This window comes from Chiloscyllium plagiosum, unplaced genomic scaffold (genome assembly GCF_037043375.1).
Source record: "Chiloscyllium plagiosum isolate Xiang-an unplaced genomic scaffold, Cpla_swu_hap1 HiC_scaffold_12, whole genome shotgun sequence".
NCBI classification, from domain to species: Eukaryota; Metazoa; Chordata; class Chondrichthyes; order Orectolobiformes; family Hemiscylliidae; genus Chiloscyllium; species Chiloscyllium plagiosum.
The window spans coordinates 7,336,383-7,361,487 of record NW_028270150.1 but is presented as its reverse complement, the minus strand read 5'-3'; the positions used below and the strand labels follow the sequence as shown (position 1 = coordinate 7,361,487).

At 42.3% G+C, this 25,105-nt stretch overlaps 1 protein-coding gene and 1 pseudogene across 4 annotated transcripts in view; both read right to left on the bottom strand.

Annotated features, from left to right (window-relative positions):
- The window catches only part of LOC122555434 (1,4-alpha-glucan-branching enzyme), a 628,967-nt gene that overhangs the window by 31,467 nt on the left and 572,395 nt on the right, over positions 1-25,105 (bottom strand). For all 4 annotated transcript variants that reach the window (XM_087992439.1, XM_087992437.1, XM_087992438.1 and 1 more), the window contains exon 15: positions 12,960-13,077. In XM_087992439.1, coding sequence (XP_087848565.1) covers positions 12,960-13,077 — 118 coding nt within the window. The remainder of the gene's footprint in view (positions 1-12,959; positions 13,078-25,105) is intronic.
- On the bottom strand, positions 2,825-2,943 carry LOC122555613 (5S ribosomal RNA; annotated as a pseudogene).

Sequence of the window (25,105 nt, the reverse complement as noted above, 5' to 3'; positions counted from 1 at the left end):
GGACTAGATTGGGTTGGGATATCTGGTTGGCATGGACGGGTTAGACTGAAGGGTCTGTTTCCATGCTGTACAGCTCTGTGACTCTCCATTCTTTCCATGCCGCTTATAATTTTGTAAATTTCTATCAGGTCGCCCCTCAGCCTCTGATGTTCAATCAAAAACAAACCAAGTTTATCCAATTTCTCCTCACAGGTATTCCTCCCCAAATCAGGCAACATCCTGGTAAACTGTACCCTCTCCAAAACCTCTGCATTCTCCTGGCAGTGTAACAACCATAACTATACACAATGTTCCAACTGTGGCCGAACTACAGCTCTGTACAGTTGCAACATGACTTGCCAATTTTTATACTGTCTGCCCTGAGTGATGAAGGTAAGCACACCATATGCCTCCTTGACCACCTTATCCACTTGTATTGCCACTTTCAGGGAACGATGGACCTATGCACTGAGATTCTTCTGCATGTTAATGCTTCTAAGGGTTCTGTCATTTGTTGTATACTTCCTTCCTGTATTAGACTTCAAAAATGCATCACCTCACATTTATACTGATTAACTTCCATCTGCCATTTCTCTGCCCAAGTCTCCAGCCCATTTTTCTCCTGCTATTAACTGAAGCAATACTGCTCACTATCTGCAGTCTTTGTGTTGTCCACAAACTTACTGATCAGGCCATCAACTTTGGCCTCCAAATCAGTGATGTACATTACAAACAACAGGGGTCCGAGCACTGATCCCTGTGCAACATCACTGGTCACAGATCTCCAGTCAGAAAAACTCCCTTTCACCACTACTGTCTGTCTTCTATGACTAAGCCGGTTCTGTATCCAACTTGCCAGCTCACTGTGGAACCCTTGTGACTTTATTTCCTGTATCAGTCTGCGATGAGGAACCTTGTCAAAGGCTATGCTGAGGTCCATACGACAACATCCACTGCTTTGTCATTATAGTCATCTTTGTCAAGCCTTCAACAAACACAATCACGTTTTTGAGACACACCTCCCACACAAAGCCATGTTGTCTATTGCTAATAAATCCATATTTTTTCGAATGCGAGCAAATCCTGTCCCTAACAATCTTCTCCTATAATTTCTTTACCACTGACACAAAGCCCACCGGCTTCTAATTTCCCAGATTATCTCTGTTGCCCTTCTTAAACAAAATAACAATTTTGGCCATTCTCCAATCATCTGGGATTTCTCCTGTGATTGAAGAGGATACAAATATTTTGTGAAATTTCTGTTATTTCCTCCCTCAGTATTCTGGGATAGATCCAATCAGGTCCTGGGGATGTGTCTATCTTAATGCTTTTTAAACCACTTAATACCATGTCCTGTTTTACATTGACATGCCCTAAAATATCAACATGCCTCTCCTAAGTCTCACCATCCATGTCCTCTTTAGTGTACACCAATGCACAAGGCATTTGTTATAGATCTTAACCACTTCACCTGGTTCCATATACAAATTCCCTCCTTTATCACTGAGTGGACCTACCCTTTCCCTTAGCTATTCCTTTGCTCCTTATTTATGTACAAAACACCTTTGGATTTTCTTTAATCCTGTTTTCCAAGGACATTTCATGGCTCTTTTTAACCCTCCTAATTCCTTGTTTGAGATCTTTCTTGTTTTCTTTGTATGTTTCAAGGGCTCTGTCTGTCTCCAGTTTCCTAAACCTTGGTTTTTCTTTTTGATTAAGCTCACAACTTCTCTTGTGATCCAAGGTTTTCAAATCTTGCCATCCTTATCCTACATCTTCACGGGAACATGCTGGTCCTGAACTCTAATCAACTGACCTTTAAAAGATTCCCACATGTTAGATGTGGATTTAACCTGAAACAACCATCCCCAGTCTACATTCCACAGTTCTTGCCTGATATTGTTGCAGTTAGCCTTTCCCCAGATTAGTACTTTCACCCAAGGACTAGTCTTATCCTTATCCATAAGCAACTTCAAACTTATAGAATTATGGGCACTGTTGCGGAAATGCTCTCCCACTGAAACTTTGATTCACTGCTGGGCTCATTTCCCAATACCAGGTCTAGTATAGGTCCTTCGCTAGTTGGACTATTTATAAACAGCTTCAAGAAACCTTCTTGGACATATCTAACAAATACCACTCCCCCAGCAACCCCATCACTCCCCACAATCCAAGCCCATGACACCAAGCAAATCCCAGTAAATATTACAGAAGTCAGAATTCCCCACCATAACAACCATGCTGTTTTCACAATTTTCCATAAACTGTCCACATACCTATTCCTTTATCTCCTGCTGGCAGTTACTGGGCCTGTCGTACAAAGTGAGTGTACCCTTCCTGTTCCTGAACTCTACCCATAAGGCCTTGCTAGATGAGCCCTCCAAAGTGTCCCCCCTCAATACAGCTGTGCTGATCTCCTTCAACAGCAACAAAACTCCCCCACCTCTTTTACATCCCCCTCTATCTTGCATGAAACATCTAAATTCTGGAATTTTAAGCTGCCAGTCTTGGGTCTGGAATCCCTATAGTGTGGAAACAGGCCCTTCAGCCCAACAAGTCCAACTGACTCTCTGAAGAGTATCCCAACCAGACCTATTCACCTATCTTACATTTACCCCTAACTTACACATCCCTGAACACTATGGGCAATTTAACTTGACCAATTCACCTAACCGGCACATCTTTGGATGGTGGGAGGAAACTGGAGCACCTGGAGGAAACCCACACAGATATGGGGAGAATATGCAAACTCCACACAGACAGTCGCCTGAGGTTGGAATCAAACCCGTGTTCCTGGCGCTGTTGCAGTGCTAACCACTGAGCCACTATGCTGCCTTTTTTCAAAAGCATACTATACCTGGTATTCCCAGGCTGTGTCCCATCCAAGTACTAACCAGGCCTGAGTCTGCTTAGTTTCTGAGATCAGATGGGATCGGGTGTTTTCAGACTAGTATGGACACAGGCTTGTTCTTTTCTTAACCAGGCTTGGATGGCCAAAGGCCTTGTTCCTGTGCTGTTTTGTTCTTTGTTCAAACAAAGGGAAACTCTATGTCGTGAGTGTACAGAAATGCTCCAACTGTCCCAGCCAGAATCTGAGCAAAGAGCTTTAGGGTGGAGTTGTTGATGACTTTCCAGTGAGGTGAGTGTATTTGTAAGGATATTGTTGGAATAAAGAGAGTAGCATTAAGGTGAATCATCTTCTGATGTCTGTAATTAAATTTCTCCAATGTTTCTTTTGTGTAGTGCGACACTGTTAATTGCTACCTTACTGTTAACAGCAGTCATTCTCACCTCACCTCCAGAGGTCAGCCCTTTTGTTCAAGTTTAGTTCAAGGCTATTAGAAGGTCAGGAGCTGAGAGGCCCTGATGGAACACAAACTCAGCACCACTCCGGATTGGCAAAAGCTTCTTGGTAACAAGACAACTTCCATCACCTTGCTGCTGATAGCTGGGAATTGACTTATGTGCTGCTGATTGACTGGATTAGATTTGTCCTGCTTTCCTATTTGGGAATAATGTAAGTTTGAGGCCAGTTTCAAAGTTGTTCTGGAACAGCTTGGCTAGGGCTGTGGTTAACCCTGGAGCAAAGGTCTTCAGTATTACTGACTAAATGTTGTCAAGGCCTACAGCCTGTAAAGTATCCAATGCCTTCAGCAATTTCCTGAAATTACATGGAATGCATTGAAATGGGTAAAGGCTGGTATCTGTGATGCTGGGGACCACTGGAGGAGGCTGAGGTGGATCATCCACTTTGCACTTCTGGCTGAAGGTTGTTGTGGATAGATAAAAGAAGCTGGGATTGTTCTCCTCACAAGACAGGGTTGACAGGAAATTTGATCGAGATATTCAAAATCACGAGTACTCTAGACATAACAGATTGAGATAGGGACCATTTGGGAAGGACCAAGGATGCAGGTTCTGCCAAACTCGCATCGGGCCCATGAACAATTTTTTTCAACAAAAAAGAAACCATTCCTATTGGTGAGAGGGTCAGGAACAAACTGACACCAATTAAAGGGATTGACAAAAGAGTCAAAACTGGTACAAGGGAAACAATGTATGGTACAGGGCTTTTCCGCAGGAGTTCCTTGGGATACCTGTACTTTAAACAAAATGTATAATTTTGAATAATGTATAATAATGAAAAAAAATGCAGGCTTATAGAGAAAACACAGGAATGTGGGACTAGGTGATTTGCCATTGCAGACAGATGACGGGTCAAACAGATTCCTCTGTGCTGTTGACACAGAATACAGAACATAGGACAGTACAGCAAAGGAATGGGCCCTTCGGTCCATGATGTTATGCCAAACATGATGCCAAATTAAACTAATCCCTTCTGCCTGCCCTTGGTCCATAACCATGGACATTCATGTGCTTACATAGAGGTCCCTTAAATGCCCCATCATATCTGCTTCCACAACCACCCCTGGCAGTGCAATCCAGATGCCTCCCACACTCTGTGTTAAAAAAAATCATACTCCTCACATCTTCTTTGAACTTCTTCCCCCTCACTTTAAATGCATGCCCCCTAGTATTAGACATTTCAAAATTGGAAAAAGAGTCTGCCCGTCAACCCCATCTACGCATTACAGAATTTTCTAGACTTCTATCAAGTCTCCCCTCAGCCTCCACTGCTCTAAAGAAAACAACCTCTTGTTATAGCTCATCCCCTCTAATACAGGCAGCAACCTCTTCTCCATCCTCTCCAAAGCCGCCACATCCTTCCTGCAATATAGCGACGAGAACTGAGCACAATACTCTCAGTGCAGCCTAACCAAAGTTTATAAAACTGCAATATGACATTCTGACTCTAGTACTCGATGTCCCAGCTGTTAAAGGGAATATGCCATATGCTTTCTTTACTACCCTAGCTGCTTGTGTGGCCACTTTCATGGAGCTATGTACCTTAACCCCAAGATCCTTCTGTACATCAATTCTGTTTGTTAACTCTAACTCCTTAAAATTTGATCTCCCAAAGTGCAGCATCTCACACTTACCTGTACCTGCGGTTATTGGATTCTATGACTCAGTGAAAATCATCTGACAGTAACAAGCTGGAAAAACCAGTGAATGTAAAAGGTGGGCTACTAACACAGATGAACAGTAACTGATGGAACTGATGCTAGCTGTAGTGAGGGAACTGTCAGTCACAGGACATCTAACTTCAAACACAGACTATATACAGCAAAGAAACAGATACATACAGCATAAAGAAGGGCATGTAACCAAAGATGCTGTGTCCACAATGCTACCTGGCCTGCTGACTTGAGCACGACACTAACCGAAAGACATGCAAAGTTCAGCAAGTACACTGATTTTACAGCCTGTAACAATTCTGCAAAACTGCTTTCTCTCACAAAAATGAGTGGCTGAGATTTGCAGCCTGCTTCCCAGATGCTCATTTTCACTTTGATAAGTTGGCAAAGCAAGAAGAGAAAATAAAACTGAAGTGATAGAAAATTTCAGGAGATACAGGAAGTCTTGGCTCGAGTGGAACCTTCGTGCAGGCGATGGGATTCTTCCCTCTGGATCCAAACAGACCGGATGCCAGCACTCTCAAACACTGCTTCATTGTAATAACAATTTGCATTTACATAACAACTTTAACATAGTATAATGTCATATGTCAATTCACAGGAACATTATCAAATAAAAATTTGATCAAAATACTTTCAAGCAAAGAGGTAGGTTTTAAGGAATGTCTTAAAAGGAGGGTAAACAGAGAGAGGAAGAGAGGTTTAGGAGAATAATTCCAGAGATCCATGCCTAGAAGCTAGAGGTTTAGCTGCCAATAATATACTGACAAAGACGCAAGACACAAGAAATAGTGATCTGAGATCTTAATGAACTGGAGTTTTCCAAGATAGGAGGGGATGAAATATTTCTCAATTTCTGGATTAATGCAAAGAGTGAAGCAGAGAGAAGATGGTACATGCTGTGGTTGATACATCAGTAGCTATTTACTTGAAAACTGAATGCAGATGTTGGACCACAGATGAACACTGGTGGATGCCAGTTGTCTCACTGCAATACAAAAATGTTGGGTAGTTTAACAATGAGCTTTATAACAAAACTGCCAAAACAATTAGCAATTTCAGCTTCAACCATATCACAGAAACCCAGGATTTTCTGTTGAGAAAAAAAAGCACAAACCAATGGGGAATAAAAGTCAATGGATCAAAAGAACAGAAGATGATTTTCAACAGGAACACTGAGCCAGCATAAGACTGTAATATTCACACTCCATAACCCAAATTCAATGTGCACTCTCTTAACCACACATTCAAGGTCTGGCAAACATAAGAATTGTGTGCATCCAGTCCCTCACAAGACTACCTGCGCACACAGGTCATGGGAGCAGGGTAAATAACCAGAGCTTCCTGACTGAGTGGGTAGAGTGCTGACAAACTGGGCCAAGCCTGATGTCTGGTCTTCCATCCAATTTTGTGGCTGCTGAATGAGAATCAAGAACAACCAGCTGTTGCTGCCACTAAGCGGTCCTAAACACCTCTTAGTGATGTGCTCGGATGGCCCGAAAATAAATTACTATCATTAACAATGAAAAGAAGCAAGGATTTACACTTAGCTACTGCCTCCACAGGCTCACCATTCAACAACTGATCAATTGCTTTGGAAATTCAATCATTATTTTTCAGGTAAACACAGCAACTAATCTACCCACATTAACAAATAAGATAAATGGGCTAGAATCATATTTGCAGCAAAGTCACCATTTAGTCCATTGTGTTTGTACTGGCTCATTTACCACAAGACAATTTTGTGTGTTTGTGACAGGACAGAATGTTTAAAAACAAAATTATAGAACGATACAGCAAAGGAGGAAACCATTGTGCATGTGCTGACTTTGGGTAAAATCATCTACTTAGCCTGTCGCAGTTTCTGTATAAGTTGCAGCCTTTCCCTAATTATATATCTATTAACATGCCCTATAATATGATTAAAAGAGATGTGATTTCCTTTTACATCAGTTGGTTTCTTCTGTTTGTTATAATACATAAGTTTTCAGTAAAACATTTATGACTAAAGCACAGATAGGTCGCACACCATTATGAGGAATCTGTAACCGCGCACAGTCTGCAGCTGATCCATAGTTATAATTACCAATTGTCCTCTAACAACTTAGAGCTTAAAGTTCAAGGTACTTTCATCAACACCCATAAAATGTAACTGAAAACTGGGACTGGAGTAATAAAAGTTGCAGGGCTATATTTAATCGTATCCTGGAAAGGTTTATTAGGTGAGGACGCGAGTCAGGCTGCCCATTAAATGTCGTTATTAAGCAAATCCTTGATTTTCCCTGATGTAAAACTAAACAAAAATCCATTAAAAAGCTTGTTAAAACAGAGGTCACATGACAGACCTCATCAAGAAATGATCAAGCCTGTAAATTACTGTGCAACCTCTGTAACCATTTACACTTTTCCTGCAGGTTAATGAATTTGCATTAGAACAGCCTCCACTTCTCCTGTTTCACCTTATAGCTGAAAACATTCTGTCAAATCTCCTCTGCACCCTTATATCCTTCCTAAAGTGTGACCACCAGAATGGGACATAATGCTCTGGCTGTAGCTAAACCAGAGCTTTATAAAGTTTACCATAACTTCTCTGTTTTGTATCCTTTTATGAATTCAAATTCCCATCTGCTTTGCTCACCACTCTCTCAATATGCCCTGCGAACTTTGAAGATCAACCTCACGGTTTTTTCCCCCATACACATTTTAGAACTGTGCCATTAAGTATATATATAGTCTGTTCTCATTCTCCCTATAGAACCTACTTACCCATTCTGCAGGTCTACCTATATCATGTTCGAGTTCATTTTTGAAACTCATTCAGGGGATATGGGCTTCCCTGGCTGGGTCAGTGCTTACTGCCCATCCTAATTGCTGTGGAGCAAATTGCTAAGCTGCCTTCTTGAACCGCTGCACTTAATTTGGTGTGGGTTGACCCACAATGCTGTGCAGGAGAGATTTCCAGGATTTTGACCCAGCTTGAAAGAACGCCAATGTATTTCCAAGACGGGATGGTGGGTGGCTTGGAACTGAACTTTCAGGGGGCGGTGTTCCCATGCATCTGCTGCCCTTGTCCTTCGAGATGGAAATTGTCCTGGATTTGGAAAGTGCTGTCTGAGAGTCTTTGGAGAATTTCTAATGCACACCTTGTAGATGTTACACACTGCTGTGACTGAGTGAGGTGTGGAGGGAGTGAGCGTTTGTTTATGTGGCGGTAATCAAATGGACTACTTTGTTCTGGATGGTGTTGAGTTTTAGTGTTGTTGAACCTGCACACATCCAGGCAAGAGCAAGGTATTCCATCACACTCCTGTCTTGTGCCTGTAAGGCTGGAAGTCAACTCAAAGTTTCAAAACTGAGATAATATAGTTTTCTTGGCAAGAGTTTTAAGGGTTCTAAAGCAAAATGGGAATTTAAAGTCAATGATGAACACACTGGACATGCTTAATAGTTTCATCTTATATTCCTATATTACACGCAACGTGAAACTGGGTGAGACATCACGCTAACCCAATCTGCTCACCCGAGTCAAAATATATTATGAAACCATGAGGCCAATGTATCAATATATCAATGACTATCGTAACTTAGCACTGTGTGCAGCAAAAATAGAACTGGGTGCAGCTTTTGAGAAAAGCTGAGAGAATGCCAGCACAAAGTGTCAGCACGAAGGCAGGGTGACCCTCTCCGGCATTATCATTTTCAAGATTAATGCCCATGAAGGGAATCTTAATCAAGGTCCACCTTCTCACCTTGAAGTCGTCATTTGCATTTTAAAAGATCATAAAGCTCAGAACAACATGATCTGTAAGTAAAAAAGGGCTCCATCAATCAGTGTAATAGGACAACAAACCCTCAGCAGTCAGTGTGTGAATCCTCACTTTGGGATTTATGCAGCTATCAGTGTTGTTCATGGCCAGCAAGGACAGCCAAGTGCCATAGTTCATTCTCAATTGGAAAAAAAACAGTGACAGCCATATTAAACTGCCCTGTGGGAATAGAAAACCACCTGTCCAGATCAATTTCTACACAAGTAGGCCAAGAGATGGTGTAGCAAGAGATAAAGAGATAGTGCATTAAGTAAAAATAGAAGGGAGAGTGAAGGGAAGAAGAGTTTTAAAGTAGTAAATCCACAGATTATTTTATTTCCTGGCTTCCATCAAACCTTCAGAAATGATTGATATATCAGAAATGGCACTTAGGTACCACTGGTTAATATTGTTTATAGTAGTACATTGAAACTGAGTGTGGAACAGGAGTGTGTTACATTTATGAGGTTTATAAGATAATGTTTTGGAACGGTCTTCAATTTAGAGTTAAGGGAGGTCTGTAATCTGACAGCAAGTCTGGATGGCTTGATTGTTAGACAGTAAAGCCCAGGCTGATTTACTATGAGGAAGGTCCAAGATTTTCATGCTTGGAAACAATGGCTGCAGCCTATGTGCTAACAGAGGAAACACTGCGAGTCTCCAAACTCCCAGAAAAGTGTTGAAATTGTCAGGTTGTAAACAGTTGTGCTTTAAACTGTCCAATTATTTCCAGGACGAGAAAGATTTGAGCACTTCGAGTAGCTAACTAGCATTCCAAACTGAATATAACGCCCATGTAGCTCACATTGCCACAGAGCTGAATTTTGATAAAGGGGAGAGTAAGGAGGAAGCCTCTCTAATACTGGGATTATTGGTAGTCTTGAAAAATGTGTTGCTGGAAAAGCGCAGCAACACATTTTCAGCTCTGATCTCCAGCATCTGCAGTCCTCACTTTCTCCTTATTGGTAGTCTTTTCAACATCCACAATTTTTTGTTTTATTTTCATGTGCAAGACAGGCATAGAATGGGAGACAACCTTGGGGAATAACAGAAATGGAAGAAAGCATAATTTTGGGAAGATTGAGTAAATCATTAGGTGCAGAAGTGTCGTGAAGAGGACTAAAGACTAAATATTTAGGATTTTAAACGTGCAGTTCTATGTGACGTACTTGATAGTTTCTTCCAAAGGTGAACACAGGAAGAGGTAGGATTAGGCATGGAATAGATATGCAGGTGGTGAATGACACGAAGAAGTGATCAGAGGTGGCCTTAGCAATAATGGATGTGACGGGATGAGGAAAACCACATGAGATGGCAAGACTAAGGCCATGAGTATGGTTTGGGGTCGAAATAAATGGGAGAGATTTATGGGGGTATATACTGTAAAATGATGGGGTGAAGTGAGCTGAAGCACTGAAAGTATTAAAATTTGAGACAGTTAGGTTATTGAATTATAGAGGAGTGAAAGGTCCTGGGGAACAGCCAAAAGTGGTGTTGAGGCCACCATCGGATTAGCCAATATCTTACTGAATGGCAGAGCAGGCTCAGTAGGCCAAATAGCCTACTCCTGTTCCTATCTCTTTGGATGATTTGTAAGGTAGAACACAGTGTCAAAAATTGTGGGTTCAAGACCACTTGCATACACTTGAGTAAATAATCTGGCTGATGCTTCCCGCATGGCACTCAGAGAGCACTGTACTGCTGGAGGTGCCAAACTGAGACCTCTTCTGCCACTTTGGTGTAAAATAGGTCATGGCCAATAATCAAAAAAGAGCAGGGACAATTTTTATTGCATAAGCAACATTACCACAACAGATTATCTGGCCAATGTCACATTGTGATATGTGTGCGAGTGTGTAAATTAGCTGCTGGTTTTCCCTACGTTACAATAGTGGCATACTTCAAAGAATAATGTATTATGGGACAACTTGAGATTGTGAAAGATATTTTTGATTGTCTGGGAAAAGCATAAAAAGTAGCAATATTGCAAGGTTAACTTATACATGTTGCAGAACTGTAGTGCAACACTGTATTGGAATAGGCTACAACATCTAAAACAGGATCAGAGCAAGTTATTAAAGCTTGTTCAGGAATTCTCCATTCCTAATAATATAAGTATGAACCATTCTCAGTGGTTTGATTGTAGTCAACTCTGAGCATACATCATTGAAGTCTCTGAAGTTTTATCTGTGTGTTTTTTATGCACTGTTTTACAATAAGACACACTGTTAGTACATAATGCTTCATAATATTGACTCAAGGTACCAGACAAAGAGAATGGGCATAGAAAGGGAGACAACAAAACTAACTTAGAAAAATATTTTTAAGCCTGTATTTTCAGAAACCATGTGGGCTATTGGTCTGACAAGAGTGTCTTGCCCTCAGATGTGGACAGCATAATCTGACATCAGCAACGAGGAGAGTATGTGAATTGTCAGTTCTTTCACTGTCCAATGAATTCTTACCAGCCTGTTAAGTTAAAATATAAAGATCTTATGCTACTGATCACAATTCTGAATGGAAATTTTCTCAGTGTCTTGTCTAACAATATTCACTGAATTAAGATGAATGAAACTACTCACTTACTTGCCAGGGCCTTGCATTGGGTGAACTGGCTGCCAGGTCCTTGGCGTCTTCAGGCTCGAAACACTCAATATAAATAATTTATTTCATTTTAGTATAAAATCTATCAGCCAAATTTTTACAGTGGCTTTTTAAAATATCTATTCCTGTTATGCAGATATACTGTGTGATACTTTCATTTGATCACATTGAATCCAGTGTTGTTACAGACTTGTAACCAGCAGTATTGTTCCCTTATATGGTTACCACTTGAAATTCTCCCTTATAGACACAACCTGGTTTGGAAGGTCATATCCCATGGTCTGTAACGTTTGGCTGTTTTTCACCGTTCAAGGAGATGCAGTAAGTTTTTGAGCTGGGTCAGCTCCGAGTCAAGAAAGAGATTCCAACTTGCGGTATGCACATGAATTGAGCATAAGAAGTACAGTTAGTAAGTTTGCAGATGACACCAAAATTGGAGGTGTAGTGGACAGCGAAGAGGGTTACCTCAGTTGACAACAGGATCTGGACCAGATGGGTCAATGGGCTTGAGAAGTGGCAGATGGAGTTTAATTCAGATAAATGCGAGGTGCTGCATTTTGGGAAAGCTAATCTTAGCAGGACTTATACACTTAATGGTAAGGTCCTAGGGAGTGTTGCTGAACAAAGAGACCTTGGAGTGCAGGTTCATAGCTCCTTGAAAGTGGAGTCGCAGGTAGATAGGATAGTGAAGAAAGCGTTTGGTATGCTTTCCATTATTGGTCAGAGTATTGAGTACAGGAGTTGGGAGGTCATGTTGCGGCTGTACAGGACATTGGTTAGGCCACTGTTGGAATATTGCGTGCAATTCTGGTCTCCTTCTTATCGGAAGGATGTTGTGAAACTTGAAAGGCTTCAAAAAAGATTTACAAGGATGTTGCCAGGGTTGGAGGATTTGAGCCATTGGGAGAGGCTGAACAGGCTGGGGCTGTTTACCCTGGAGCGTTGGAGGCTGAGGGGTGACCTTATAGAAGTTTACAAAATTATGAGGGGCATGGATAGGATAAATAGGCAAAGTTGTTTCCCTGGGATCAGGGAGTCCAGAACTAGAGGGTATAGGTTTAGGGTGAGAGGGGAGAGATATAAATGGAAACTAAGAGGCAACTTTTTCACGTAGAGGGTAGTACGTGTATGGAATGAGCTGGCAGAGGAAGTGGTGGAGGCTGGTACAATTGCAACATTTAAGAGGCATTTGGATGCGTATATGAATAGGAGGGGTTTGGAGGGTTATGGGCCGGGTGCTGGCAGGTGGGACTAGATTGGGTTGGTATATCTGGTTGGCATGGACGGGTTGGACCAAAGGGTCTGTTTCCATGTTGTACATCTCTATGAATCTATGAGAAGGAATCTATGATCCTTGATTTATTTCACAGGGGAGCTAGAGGGATTCGACAGGATAGTTTATTCCTGGTCTTTTCCCTTGCTGTTGGAGCCATCACAGGCCTCAGTCACTGACAGCGTGGGTTAGCTTTCTGATATGGTCACAAAGCAATTTCAATTAAATCCTTCCAGTGAGACTGGTCACTATACTTACCAGCACAGAGTTGGGACGATTGTTTTGAATTTGGGCATCTGTGAAGAACTCTGTGTTATGGTTTAATCGACCATGACCACCATAGTCTGTTGAGTCAGTGTCCAGAACAATTTTATATCTGTACACATTGATTTAAGGAAAAAGGAAGTTACAATTGGAAATGTTATTAAAGTTACACAAGCATGTGGACAATTCATTTACAGTAACAAATCTTACCGTGTGTACACTCAGAAAACTACAGTTCAGCATTCCTTCCAACTGGTTTACATCAATGGTTATCATCCAATGAGCCTTTTCCTATCCTAACCATCTATGCTATTCACCTTAACTATTCCATGTGTTCATATCCTTACCATTCTCTGGATGGGTGGGTGAGTGAGTGAATGAATGATTTTATTGTCACATGTATTTGGTAAAATACAGTGAAAAGTCTTTTGTCGCCACACTCTGGTGCCATTTTGGATTACAAAATGAATAAAAAGAAATTACTTAAATAGAGCTTCATCTTTAATTGACAGAAAAATATAAAGGCAGAAAAATATAAAGGCAGAAAAATAATAAATAATGTTCAACTTTACAGTCCTTCTTGTCTAGGATGGCTCCAGGGTTTCTATAAAGTGTTCCAATCTCCAGGCTGCAATGAGACCCGTTTCGGGTCCAGTCGATGCTCTAGGAGTCCCTGGCTCTGCTGACACCACTACGCCACGAGGGAGCCCTGATCCAGGCCCACTGCACAGCCAAAGGTGCAATCACCAACACCACCCTCTCCCATGCCCCCACCCCACATTAGGGCAGCATGGTGGCTCAGTGGTTAGCACTGCTGCCTCACAGCACCAGGGTCCCAGGTTCGATTCCAGCCTCGGGCGACTATCTGTGTCAAGTTTGCACATTCTCCCTGTGTCTGCATGTGTTTCCTCCCACAGTCCAAAGGTGTGCAGTTCAGGTGAACTGGCCATGGGAAATTGCCCATAGTGTTAGGTGCATTAGTCTGGGTGGGTTACTCTTCAGAGTGTCAGTGTGGTCTTGTTGGGCCAAAGGGCCTGTTTCCACAGTGTAGGGAATCTAATCTAAAATCATTAGGGAGCCCTGATCCAGACCGACTACATGGCCAAAGGTGCAGTCACCACCCTGCCCACACCACGAGGGAGCTCTGATCCAGCCTTCTCCGTGATGGCACCTCCTCCACTGGCAAGAACATGAGAAAAATAAGGTGATGATGAAAAAGGAAGAGATAGAAGTTTCTCCTGAGTTCCTTTGTGCAATTACCTCTTGATTGTCTCGGATTGAAGGTGGCGACTATTGTGGGCGGCACGGTGGCTCAGTGGTTAGCAGTGCTGCCTCACAGCGCCTGAGACCTGGGTTCAATTCCCGCCTCAGGCGACTGACTGTGTGGAGTTTGCACATTCTCCTCGTGTCTGCGTGGGTTTCCTCCGGGTGCTCCGGTTTCCTCCCACAATCCAAACGATGTGCAGGGTAGGTGAATTGGCCACGCTAAATTGCCCGTAGTGTTAGGTAAGGGGTAAATGTAGGGGTATGGGTGGGTTGCGCTTCGGCGGGTCGCTGTGGACTTGTTGGGCCGAAGGGCCTGTTTCCACGCTGTAATGTAATGTAATCTAATCTAATCTAAAAACCTCTCTATGGTTATCAGATTGAACTCCTTTGTGTTTTTAAAGCCCTCTGACAGACCCTCCCTCAGTATTCACTTTACAGTCACTTATTTGAATAAATTCTGTTGTGTAGAAGAAACAAAGATTTAGCTGTTTATCATGTAGAAACTCAAGACCCCTGGTGGGAAGATTCCAGTTAAAATGGCACCACCTTTGTGTACTCAGGGTAATTTTGTCCATGGAATGCCTTTTGATTTTTTTGAAATGGTAGCGGTTCTTGTGAAATCTGGAGAGCTCAGCATAGTAATAGCCACCTGATCAGGAACCAACCTTATTTGAGGACATCAGAGCAGAAACAACCGGCCTGTAAAAAAAAGCATTCTGTGCACAGTGAAATAAAATTTCTCGAAGCTAGCTACTCTCTCGAACTTTTCACAAAAAGCTTCTCTCTCTGCAAACACCCCCCTGCTGAAAGAATAAGGGGGAATTCACTTTCAGAAGTACTGAAATAGGGAATCCTCCTCTGAGGATTGGTTTATTCACCAGCTTGTATCAGAAGGAAAGGACTGGAAGGAATCAGAAGGACCCAAAGGAAAACAACTCAATGAGACGTCAGTGATTTTAACTGTACTTCTCTGACTTTGTTTTCTTTCCCACCGTAATAATTGTGTCTTGTCTGTTTGTATATATGAATCTTAAGAAAGGGTAGAGTTTGAGTTATAGATTACCAATTCAACTTGTTTACTTTTTGCAATTTGTTAAAATCAGTTTGATTCCTATAAATAGTTATTTTCTTGTAAATGAGGAAAAAAAATCTGGCAGGCATAATCTTTTAAACTGATTTAGACAGGTTGAATTGACAATTCAGTGGTTTGATCAGATTTTCACACTTGCTATGGCTCTGGGAATAATGATGGTTGATTTCCAACACACCACCCTTGTGAGTTCTGACACCAGCAATATCCTTACATACACCATCATTCCAGTGAAGATTTACCTAGACGGCAAGGTTTCTTGTACCACAGCTGCCAATGGCTTCTTTCCAGTGAATTCCTGTGCACTAATTAGGTGCTATTTCCTTCAGCTGGTTTCTTTCCAAGACATCTAGAGCAAACTGCAAAACTAAATTCACTATTATCTTCACAACAAATGTGCGTTTGCTAAATTCACTTTCAAGCAGACTGTCTCTAGCACACTGGCAGTCTGAGTAACTTCTTGATTGTTCTGTCTGTCCTCCCTCCACTTCATAAATCCAGAAGTTCTGTTGCTTGGCAACAGTAGTAATTTGCATATTTCTTCCTCACTAAATTATTAAGACCCCCCCTTCATTTCCAGGGATGTGTAACCTCATTAAAATACACTAACAAGCCACCAGACATTCCACCACTAAGACCACCAAAACAATTCTATAAAATGAAACAAAATGTCTCCCCCCCCCTTCTTAACACACACTAAATACAAAATGCACATTGTATTTCAATTTATATATTGTTCTTCATACCATACATTGTCTAAATTCACAAAAGCAGCAAAGCATTTGGGCCAGAAAACCAGAGAGAGCCAAATTGTACTGTGCTGCCTGCAACAAGCAATTAGCAGAGCACCAGGCTTCAAGAATACTTTAACGATTCATCTCAGCTACTTGATCCGCCTGTCACACATGCAGTTCGCTCTTATAGCAATGTTAGGACTATCATACAGTCTTATAGTGAAGAGACCACTCATTGTATTGTGTGGCAGTACCACTATGCTTAATGTCATGGATTCAGTACAGATTGGGCAGGTCAAAACTGGGAGTCCATGAGGTGCTGTTTGGCTGCAGCAGCAGAATTGTATCCACTAAAATGTGCAAAACTAATGATTAACATAAAAGCAAAATACTACACATACCAGCAATCTGAAATAAAAGGGATGAGTTTTGATGACAAATCATTTTGAAGTAATCTCTCCATCCACACATGCTACAAGACCTGCTCAGCATTTCCATTACTTTGTTTTCATTTTTGTAATATCCATCACGATATTGTAAACCTGAAATCAATGGGAATCACAGGGAGTACTCCCCACAATTTAGATCCATACACAAAACAAAGGATGATGATTTTGGTTGTTAGAGACCAATTGTTTCAGCTCCAGGAGATCTCAGGACCTAGGACCAACCATTTTTAGCTGCAATGACCTTCCCTCCAAAATAAACTCAGAGTGGGGATGTTCTCTGATGATTGCATGTTCAGCACCATCGCACCTCCTCAGATCCTGCAACAGCTCATATCCAAATGCAGAAGACATCCAGTCTATTAAGTGACATTGGTGATTCATGCCACACAAATGTCAACCATTGACCATCTCCCAAAAAAAAAGCATTTAATGTTTGCTCTTCAATGATCAAGGAATTACTGTCTCTTAATTTGCCAGTATTGACATTTTAGGATAATCATTGACCAGAAACTGAACTGGACTAACCAAACAAATACAAGTCAGAGTTTGAGAACTCTGCAGCAAATAATTCATCACCTGACTCACAAGGATCGTCCACCATCCACAAGGCTCAAGTCAAGAGTGTGATGGAATACTCAGCAGCAGCTCCAACCACACAAAAAAAGCACACGCAACAAAGCAATCCGCTCATCTTTACTCTGATTACTACCCTAATCATTCATACCGTCCACCACCAGTGCACAGTAATAGCAGTATACATCGTCTGTGAGATGCACTACAGCAACTCAACAAGGTTTCTTCCACACACCTTCCAAACTCTCAATCACTACTGTCTCGAAGGATGTAGGCAGCAGATGCATAGGAACATGCACGTTACCCTAGCCATTGATGCCCACATTCCATGCATGAAAAAAATACTTATTGTATGTGGTTTAAAGACCAGAATTTATCAGAGTACCAGAGGTAAGAGTGAAATCAGAGCTAAATTACTTAGATTATATGGACAAGTTGCATAGATTTAGCTTTTAATTCCTCAAGTAGTTAAGAATAGGGGGTGAACTAGCTAAAATGTTTAATGAAGTTGGCGTGGCAGATACTGAATCAACAAGGTAGGAACTTTGGAGAAGCAGCATAGTAAGCATCCGAATACAGCTTTCACCAAAAACTGAGCAGATGGTTACATAAATAATAGTTAAAAGACTAATGGAGTGGTGACCCTTATCAGAGGATGAATGTTTACAGGTAGGTGCATATATATATGCAGTATTCTGAAGTGACTCATCTGCAATGCTACAACTGAATACCACACCTCACAAACAGCATACTAGAAAGGGTGCACTATTGATTCACCTAAAATTGTGTCGGGGTTAAAGGGTTCGATTTTGAAAATGTTTTGCACAGATTTTGATTTTCCCATTTTTAGGATGTGCTATCTTATGAAGAGTTTCATTGCAGATATCCTGTCATGCTCATATTAACTTGCCTTACGTGATCCTCACTGCATTAATTACACAGCCAACCTCTTTGGAGGCTTTCTCATGCAATTGTGGAGCAGGAAAGGTGAGGTTCCCACTGCTGCCACAACCTTTCAATGGACAAATCACTGTCATTATATTTAAAACTTAGCTGCATCCCAAGAACTAGCTTACACACTGTTGTGGTTCTGTTCGCCGAGCTGGGAATTTGTGTTTCAGATGTTTCGTCCCCTGTCTAGGTGACATCCTCAGTGCTTGGGAGCCTCCTGTGAAGCACTTCTGTGATCTTTCCTCCGGCATTTGTAGTGGTTTGTCTCTGCCGCTTCCGGTTGTCAGTTCCAGCTGTCCGCTGCAGTGGTCGGTATATTGGGTCCAGGTCAATGTGCTTATTGATTGAATCTGTGGATGAGTGCCATGTCTCGTGACACGACCTGCTATCCTTAGTAGTCACACACGCAAATGACAAGCAACATGAATTCGACTGGGACAACACTACTATTATAGGACAAGCCAAACAGAGAACAGCCAGGGAATTCCTAGAGGCATGGCACTCATCCACAGATTCAATCAATAAGCACATCGACCTGGACCCAATATACCAACCACTGCAGCGGACAGCTGGAACTGACAACCGGAAGCGGCAGAGACAAACCACTATAAATGCCGGAGGAAAGATCACAGAAGCGCTTCACAGGAGGCTCCCAAGCACTGAGGATGTCACCTAGACAGGGGACGAAACATCTGAAACACAAATTCCCAGCTCGGCGAACAGAACCACAACAACGAGCACCCGAGCTACAAATCTTCTCACAAACTTTACATAATGTCCTCTTATGAAACCAAAGTGTCTCAGAAAGGGAAGCTAGCACTCTATTTTCCAATTAGAAACCTGAAGGTCCTAGTGGAAAGAGTGATCAAGATGTATGCCATCCCCCATCTGGTGGACCACCAGGAGAGACCAAACATGAAAGCAGATGGTGACTCAGGTCTATACTGTTGCCACAGTTGGACAGATCGAAGCAGTGCAGGAAAAAGATGAATGATTTTACTCTGCAAGGTTAAGACATATCATCTTCTTGTTACCTCAAACTCTCTAAATCTGTTTCTTCACACAAAGCTCACTAATGCTTGTGAACTCCCAACCTCACTGTTGCAGGAGTATCTTCACTCAACGGTCCTTATTCACCTTATCCTCCACAACTATTAATCTTTCAGACCTCTGGCTAAAAGCTACCACAAGCTACTTGGCAGCCTCCAAGTAAACACAAAGTGAGCAAGCACTCAGAAATGGGCGGAGAGTTATAGGATGCACAATGAGTAGGCACATGAGGTGGATGGATGTCCCTTTGTACGAAGTGACCTCGCAGAAGCATGCACGGCAAAGGTGCCCCCGAGCTCCACAGTGAAGTCCTGAAGGGCTGAGAGGTGGTTTCTAAGTTCATCTGAGATCAGCCATGATGTGGTTAAAAATCAAATTGTCCATGGTGCATTCAAATACATGTTGGTGAGGTGACATTAACATTAAGACCTGTAGAAGCAAATGGGGAGCTGCATCTGCTGGGCAACCTCCCAGATTTCCAATTTGAAAACTGACACCACCCACTTTCTTGGGAAAGGAGGGGAGATCAGAAAAGCAAATACTTAAATAAAGGCAAAATGTTGCAGGTGCTGGGAATCTGGAACAAACACGGAGTATGCCAGATCTGAGAGTGGACCAGGCCAGCATCTATGGATATGGAAACAGGGTTACTGCTTCGAGACTGGTATAAGTCTTCTTGATCAGTCATACTGAACTTCAAATGTTACCACCTTCACAGATGCTACCCGACTTGGTGAGTTTCTCCAGCATTTTCTGTGTTTGCTAAAAATGAGGCAAACCCCATGCATTAATGAGATGCAAATGGAAATAACCTAAGTGTTGTGAAACAGTGAGATTCTGATTTTGCTGTTGAAACCTAAAGGGGAGATTGGAAATTTTATCTTGAAGTTGAAAATCAGATTTTTCATTCTCATTATAGCTTCCCACATTTCTTGTCATTTACAAGATACCGTGCAAGAACTGTAATTACACTACATTAGACAAACAGGCAGAAAACTAGCCACCAGGATGCAAGAACACCGACTAACCACAACAAGACATGACCCCCTCTCACTAGAATCCTGACTAGAAGGACACCACTTCAACTGGGACATCACATCCATCTTAGCACAAGCCAACAGAGACATGCACAAGAATTCCTAGAAGTGTGGCATTCCAACCGGAACTCTATCAACAAACACATCGAGTTAGACCCCATCTACCACCCCCTGAGAAAAGGAACAGGAAATGACATCACCACAGGAAGTGACATCACCAACCCAAACATATAAATAGAAAGCAGGAATCATGTACACTGCTTCGCCTGAGGCCCACTGAAGATGTTTAAAATGTGTTGTTGGAAAAGTGCAGCAGGTCAGGCAGCATCCAAGGAGCAGGAGAATCGACGTTTCGGGCATGAACCCTTCCTCAGGAATCAGGATTCCTGAAGAAAGGCTCATGCCCGAAACATCGATTCTCCTGCTCCTTGGATGCTGCCTGACCTGCTGCGCTTTTCCAGCAACACATTTTCAGCTCTGATCTCCAGCATCTGCAGTCCTCACCTTTTCCCACCGAAGATGTTACCTAGTAGCATGACGAAATGTCTGGAAATGAACCTTCCAACTCAGCAAGCAAACCTACATCCATTTCTTGCTATTCCCCACATCACACAAGAGACAGAAAAATTCCTCCATAGGCTTGCGTTCCTCTGAGCATAGAAGGTTAACGGGTGACCTAGCTGAAGTACATCAGATAATAAATGGATTTGTTTAGGAGAGATGGGGAGAATTTTTTTCTTTACCAAAACAAGGGGGAAAACACCTACAGATTATAGCTAAGCAACTCAAGGATGATGTCTGAAAGGAACTTCACACAAAGGATCTGGGACATACTGTCCCAAAATTAGCTGGTTATTTTAAAAATAGAATTAAAATCAAAACAAATATTGCCATATTCTTCTGGGTAAGGGTATTAGGGTGACAGAACCCACGGCAAGCAAGATGGGATTAAAATATTGATCAGCCAGGATGTAATTTAATGGTAAAAACAATGACTGCAGATGCTGGAAACCAGATTCTGGATCAGTGGTGCTGGAAGAGCACAGCAATTCAGGCAGCATCCGAGGACAGGCAAATTATGAAGGGCTTTTGCCCGAAACGTCGATTTTGCCTGTCCTCGGATGCTGCCTGAATTGCTGTGCTCTTCCAGCACCACTGATCCAGAATGTAATTTAATGGTGATACAGTCTGAGGGAATGAATGGCCACCTCCCATTTCTATAATCCTATTGTGAACTTAAATGGTATTTCAATATGAATCATGTTAACCTTTAAACATTATTTAATTGAGATAGTATGTTTCTTAAATTGTAACATTCTTAAGATGAGGGCTACTGCTCTCTCATATTGAGCTCAATCTTTACATCACCAGCAGGTTTCTCATGTGAAGTTATTACCTGTTTAATGAGATTAGTTGATTGAAGATATTGTCAGCCCCAAGTTTGAGAGAACTATAGCAATGATCCATAGCTGCAAGGACAATAGTTAATCCAACACAAGAAATAATCAGAGGAGGAGAAAAGCATTATCTTGTTAATTAGAGTTTAGAGATGGGGCTAGTGTTGAATTATACAGAATCAAAGGCAGATTCAGAATGAGTAGTTTCACTCAGTGAGTTTGGATACGTATATAATTGTTGATAGGATAATTGAATAGAAAGTGAAGAAATCAGCTGCTTATTTACAACTGTTTTTAACTTTTGACACAATCAAAATTTCAGAAGTTGTTCAAGAGAAAGGCATTAAAAATGGTGAACTGCACTCTGAATTTGGGTTCTACACAAATATTGAGCTTGAATATGTAGCACATTGAATGCCAGCATTGAATTGCTCAAACATAGGAACTAGGAGCCGGAGTAGGCCATTCAGCCCTTCAAGCCTGGTCTGCCATTCAATACGATCATTGCTGATCTGCTCGTGGATTCAGGTCCACTTATCTGCCCACACACCGTAATCCTTCGTTCCTTTACTGTTCAAAAGTCTATCTTTTCATTAAAAACATTCAATACGTCAGCCTCAACTGCTTCACTGGGTAGGGAATTCCACAGGTTCACAACCCTTTGGGATAAGAAGTTCCTCCTCAACTCAGTCCTAAATCTGCTCCCCCTTACTTTGACGTTATACCCCTTAGTTCTGGTTTCATCCACCACGTGAAACTAATCTGACCTTATTTAGAGGCACCTGTCAGCAATAAAGGTAAAGTGGCCACAGTCCCAGAGGACCACAGGGCTAACCCCTCATTAGAGGGAGATGACTGGTGGTGGTTTAACCCGAAGGTCACTATGCTTCAGAGGAGGGGAAGAGGGTGAAAATGCAGCATCTATGGTGACCTCAGCTGGTACAGGATTGAACCCGTGCTGTGTGCATCATGATCCAGCTAACAGTAGTACTGAAGTTATCAGTCCCACTCCCAGTTTTGACCCACCAGTAGGTGAGTTGCTGGACTGCCATGGCCTGACAGTTTTGGAAGAGAGAAGCTTGAATAATTACAGAGAGACAGAGAGTCTGTTGGTGCTTCTGAATTCTACGAGTCAATTTTGCTGTGTTCATCAACTCATTTCACTGCCTTCTGTTCTTTCAATAGTCTCGCTAGGATAATTTCCACCTCTTTTCCAGCTGTTATTTAAGTACACAACCAATTGTTTTCTAACCTCCACTTCCCACTCCACGAGGACAATCATGACCTGTCCAGGCAAAGGATTTCCATTCAAACCAGCCCGTCAGCTGCTCAGCATTTCCCCCACTTTCTGGTTCCTTTATTGTTATGGTGCACGAGGTGGTCATTCGGCCCATTGTGTCTGCACCAGCTCTTCAAGTGAGCCTCTTTACCTACTTTCAATCTCCTGTTTCTTCCCCATACCTTTACACACTATTTCTAACCAAATAATCACCCAATGCTCTCTCGAATGCCTTTATTGATTCCAGACCATAACTATTTTAAAGAATTTTTCTTCCATCACCCTTGCTTATTTCACACAAAATTTTAAATCTGTGCCCTCCCATTCTTACTCCTTTTAGAAGTGGGAACAGTTTCTCCCTAAATATTCTTTCCAGTCCAGCTATGACTTTGAACAGTTCAATCAAATCTCTTCTCAGCCCTTTTCTCTCCAACAAATACAGTTACAATTTCTACAATCTAACGTTATGACTGAAGTTTAGAGGGTAACAATGAGAGGTAGAGGAAGAGATTCTATTTCTAATCAAACTACCTCGATAATGAACTCCTTAATGTCTTTAAGGGGTGAAACCTGAAATCTTTACCAGTCCAGACATGGCCCCAACCCCCAAAACTGTTAACTCTTGACTGTCCTCTGTAGTAGCCCATAAAGCCAACGAGTTGCATCAGAGTTGGTAAATAAATGCTTGCCTAGCTAGTGACACCCACATCCTGAGAATCAATAGGAGATAAAGCAGGAAGTTTTTCAAACAGAATAAAGAGCAGCTTGCGAAAGTGTTGACTGTAGCAGTTTAAATCCAGGTACAACAACACATTACTGAAGCTATGTTTATACTCGGCTTTCTGGAGGCAGCAATCAGTGCCGATCAAGATGCTCAAGAGTAGAAAATGCATTTCCCAGTGTTAAATTGCTCAGCAACTTCCTCATCCAGCCATCTGCTGCACAGGATTAAATTACCATTAACACAACAATGTGCAGAGCAACAACACAGGGAAACAGAGATAAAGCGAAATGGTTGAAACTAACTTCTAACTGATGCAGCAAGTTGAAGAAAACTGAAGATTTTCTTTCCTCCTAATTCAGACAGAGATTTCAAAGATTTTAGTGGTAATTTCCCAGGTGACTATTCGTGGTGCTTTGTGGTAAATAGGAGAAAGTGAGGACTGTAGATGCTGGAGATCAGATTACATTAGATTCCCTAAGTGTGGAAACAGGCTCCTCGGCCCAACAGGTCCACACCGACCCTCCGAAGAGTAACCCACCCAGACCCACTCCCCCACACTACACTTACCGCTGACTAACACACCGAGGGTGGCACGGTGGCTTGGGTTTCCTCTAGGGTGCGCTGGTTTCCTCCCACAGTTCAAAGATGTGCAGGTTAGGTGAATTGGCCAAGCTAAATTGCCCATAGTGTTAGGTACATTAGTCAGAGGGAAATGGGTCTGGGTGGGTTATTCTTCAGAGGGTCACTCTTCGGAGGGTCGGTGAGAACTTGTTGGGCCGAAGGTCCTGTTTCACACTGTACGGAATCTAATCTGATCACATCACCTAACACTATGGGACAATTTAGCATAGCCAATTCATTTAACCTGCATAGATTAGATTAAGTTAAAAATCACACAATACCAGGTTATAGTCTAACAGGTTTAATTGGAAGCACACTAGCTTTTGGAGCGACGTTCCTTCATCAGGTGAAGGAACGTCGCTCCAAAAGCTAGTGTGCTTCCAATTAAACCTGTTGGATTATAACCTGGTGTTGTATGATTTTTAACTTTGTACACCCCAGTCCAACACCGGCATCTCCAAATCATGACTACTATAGATTAGATTAGATTACTTACAGTGTGGAAGCAGGCCCTTCAGCCCAACAAGTCCACACCAACCCGCCGAAGTGCAACCCACCCAGACCCATTCCCCTACATTTACCCCTTCACCTAACACTACGGGCAATTTAGCATGGCCAATTCACCTAACCCGCAAATTTTTGGATTGTGGGAGGAAACCGGAGCACCCGGAGGAAACGCTCGCAGACACGGGGAGAATGTGCAAACTCCACACGGTCAGTTGCCTGAGGCGGAAATTGAACCGGGTCTCTGGCGCTGTGAGGCAGCAGTGCTAACCACTGTGCCACTGTGCATAGCTTTGGATTGTGGGAGGAAACCGGAGCACTTGGACGAAACCCACAGAGACATGGGGGCAATGTGCAAACTATACACAGACAGTCGTCCGAGGAGGGAATCGAACCCGGGTCCCTGGCACCGTGAAGCAGCAGTGCTAACCACTGAACCACCGTGCCATCAGGAAGAACTTATGA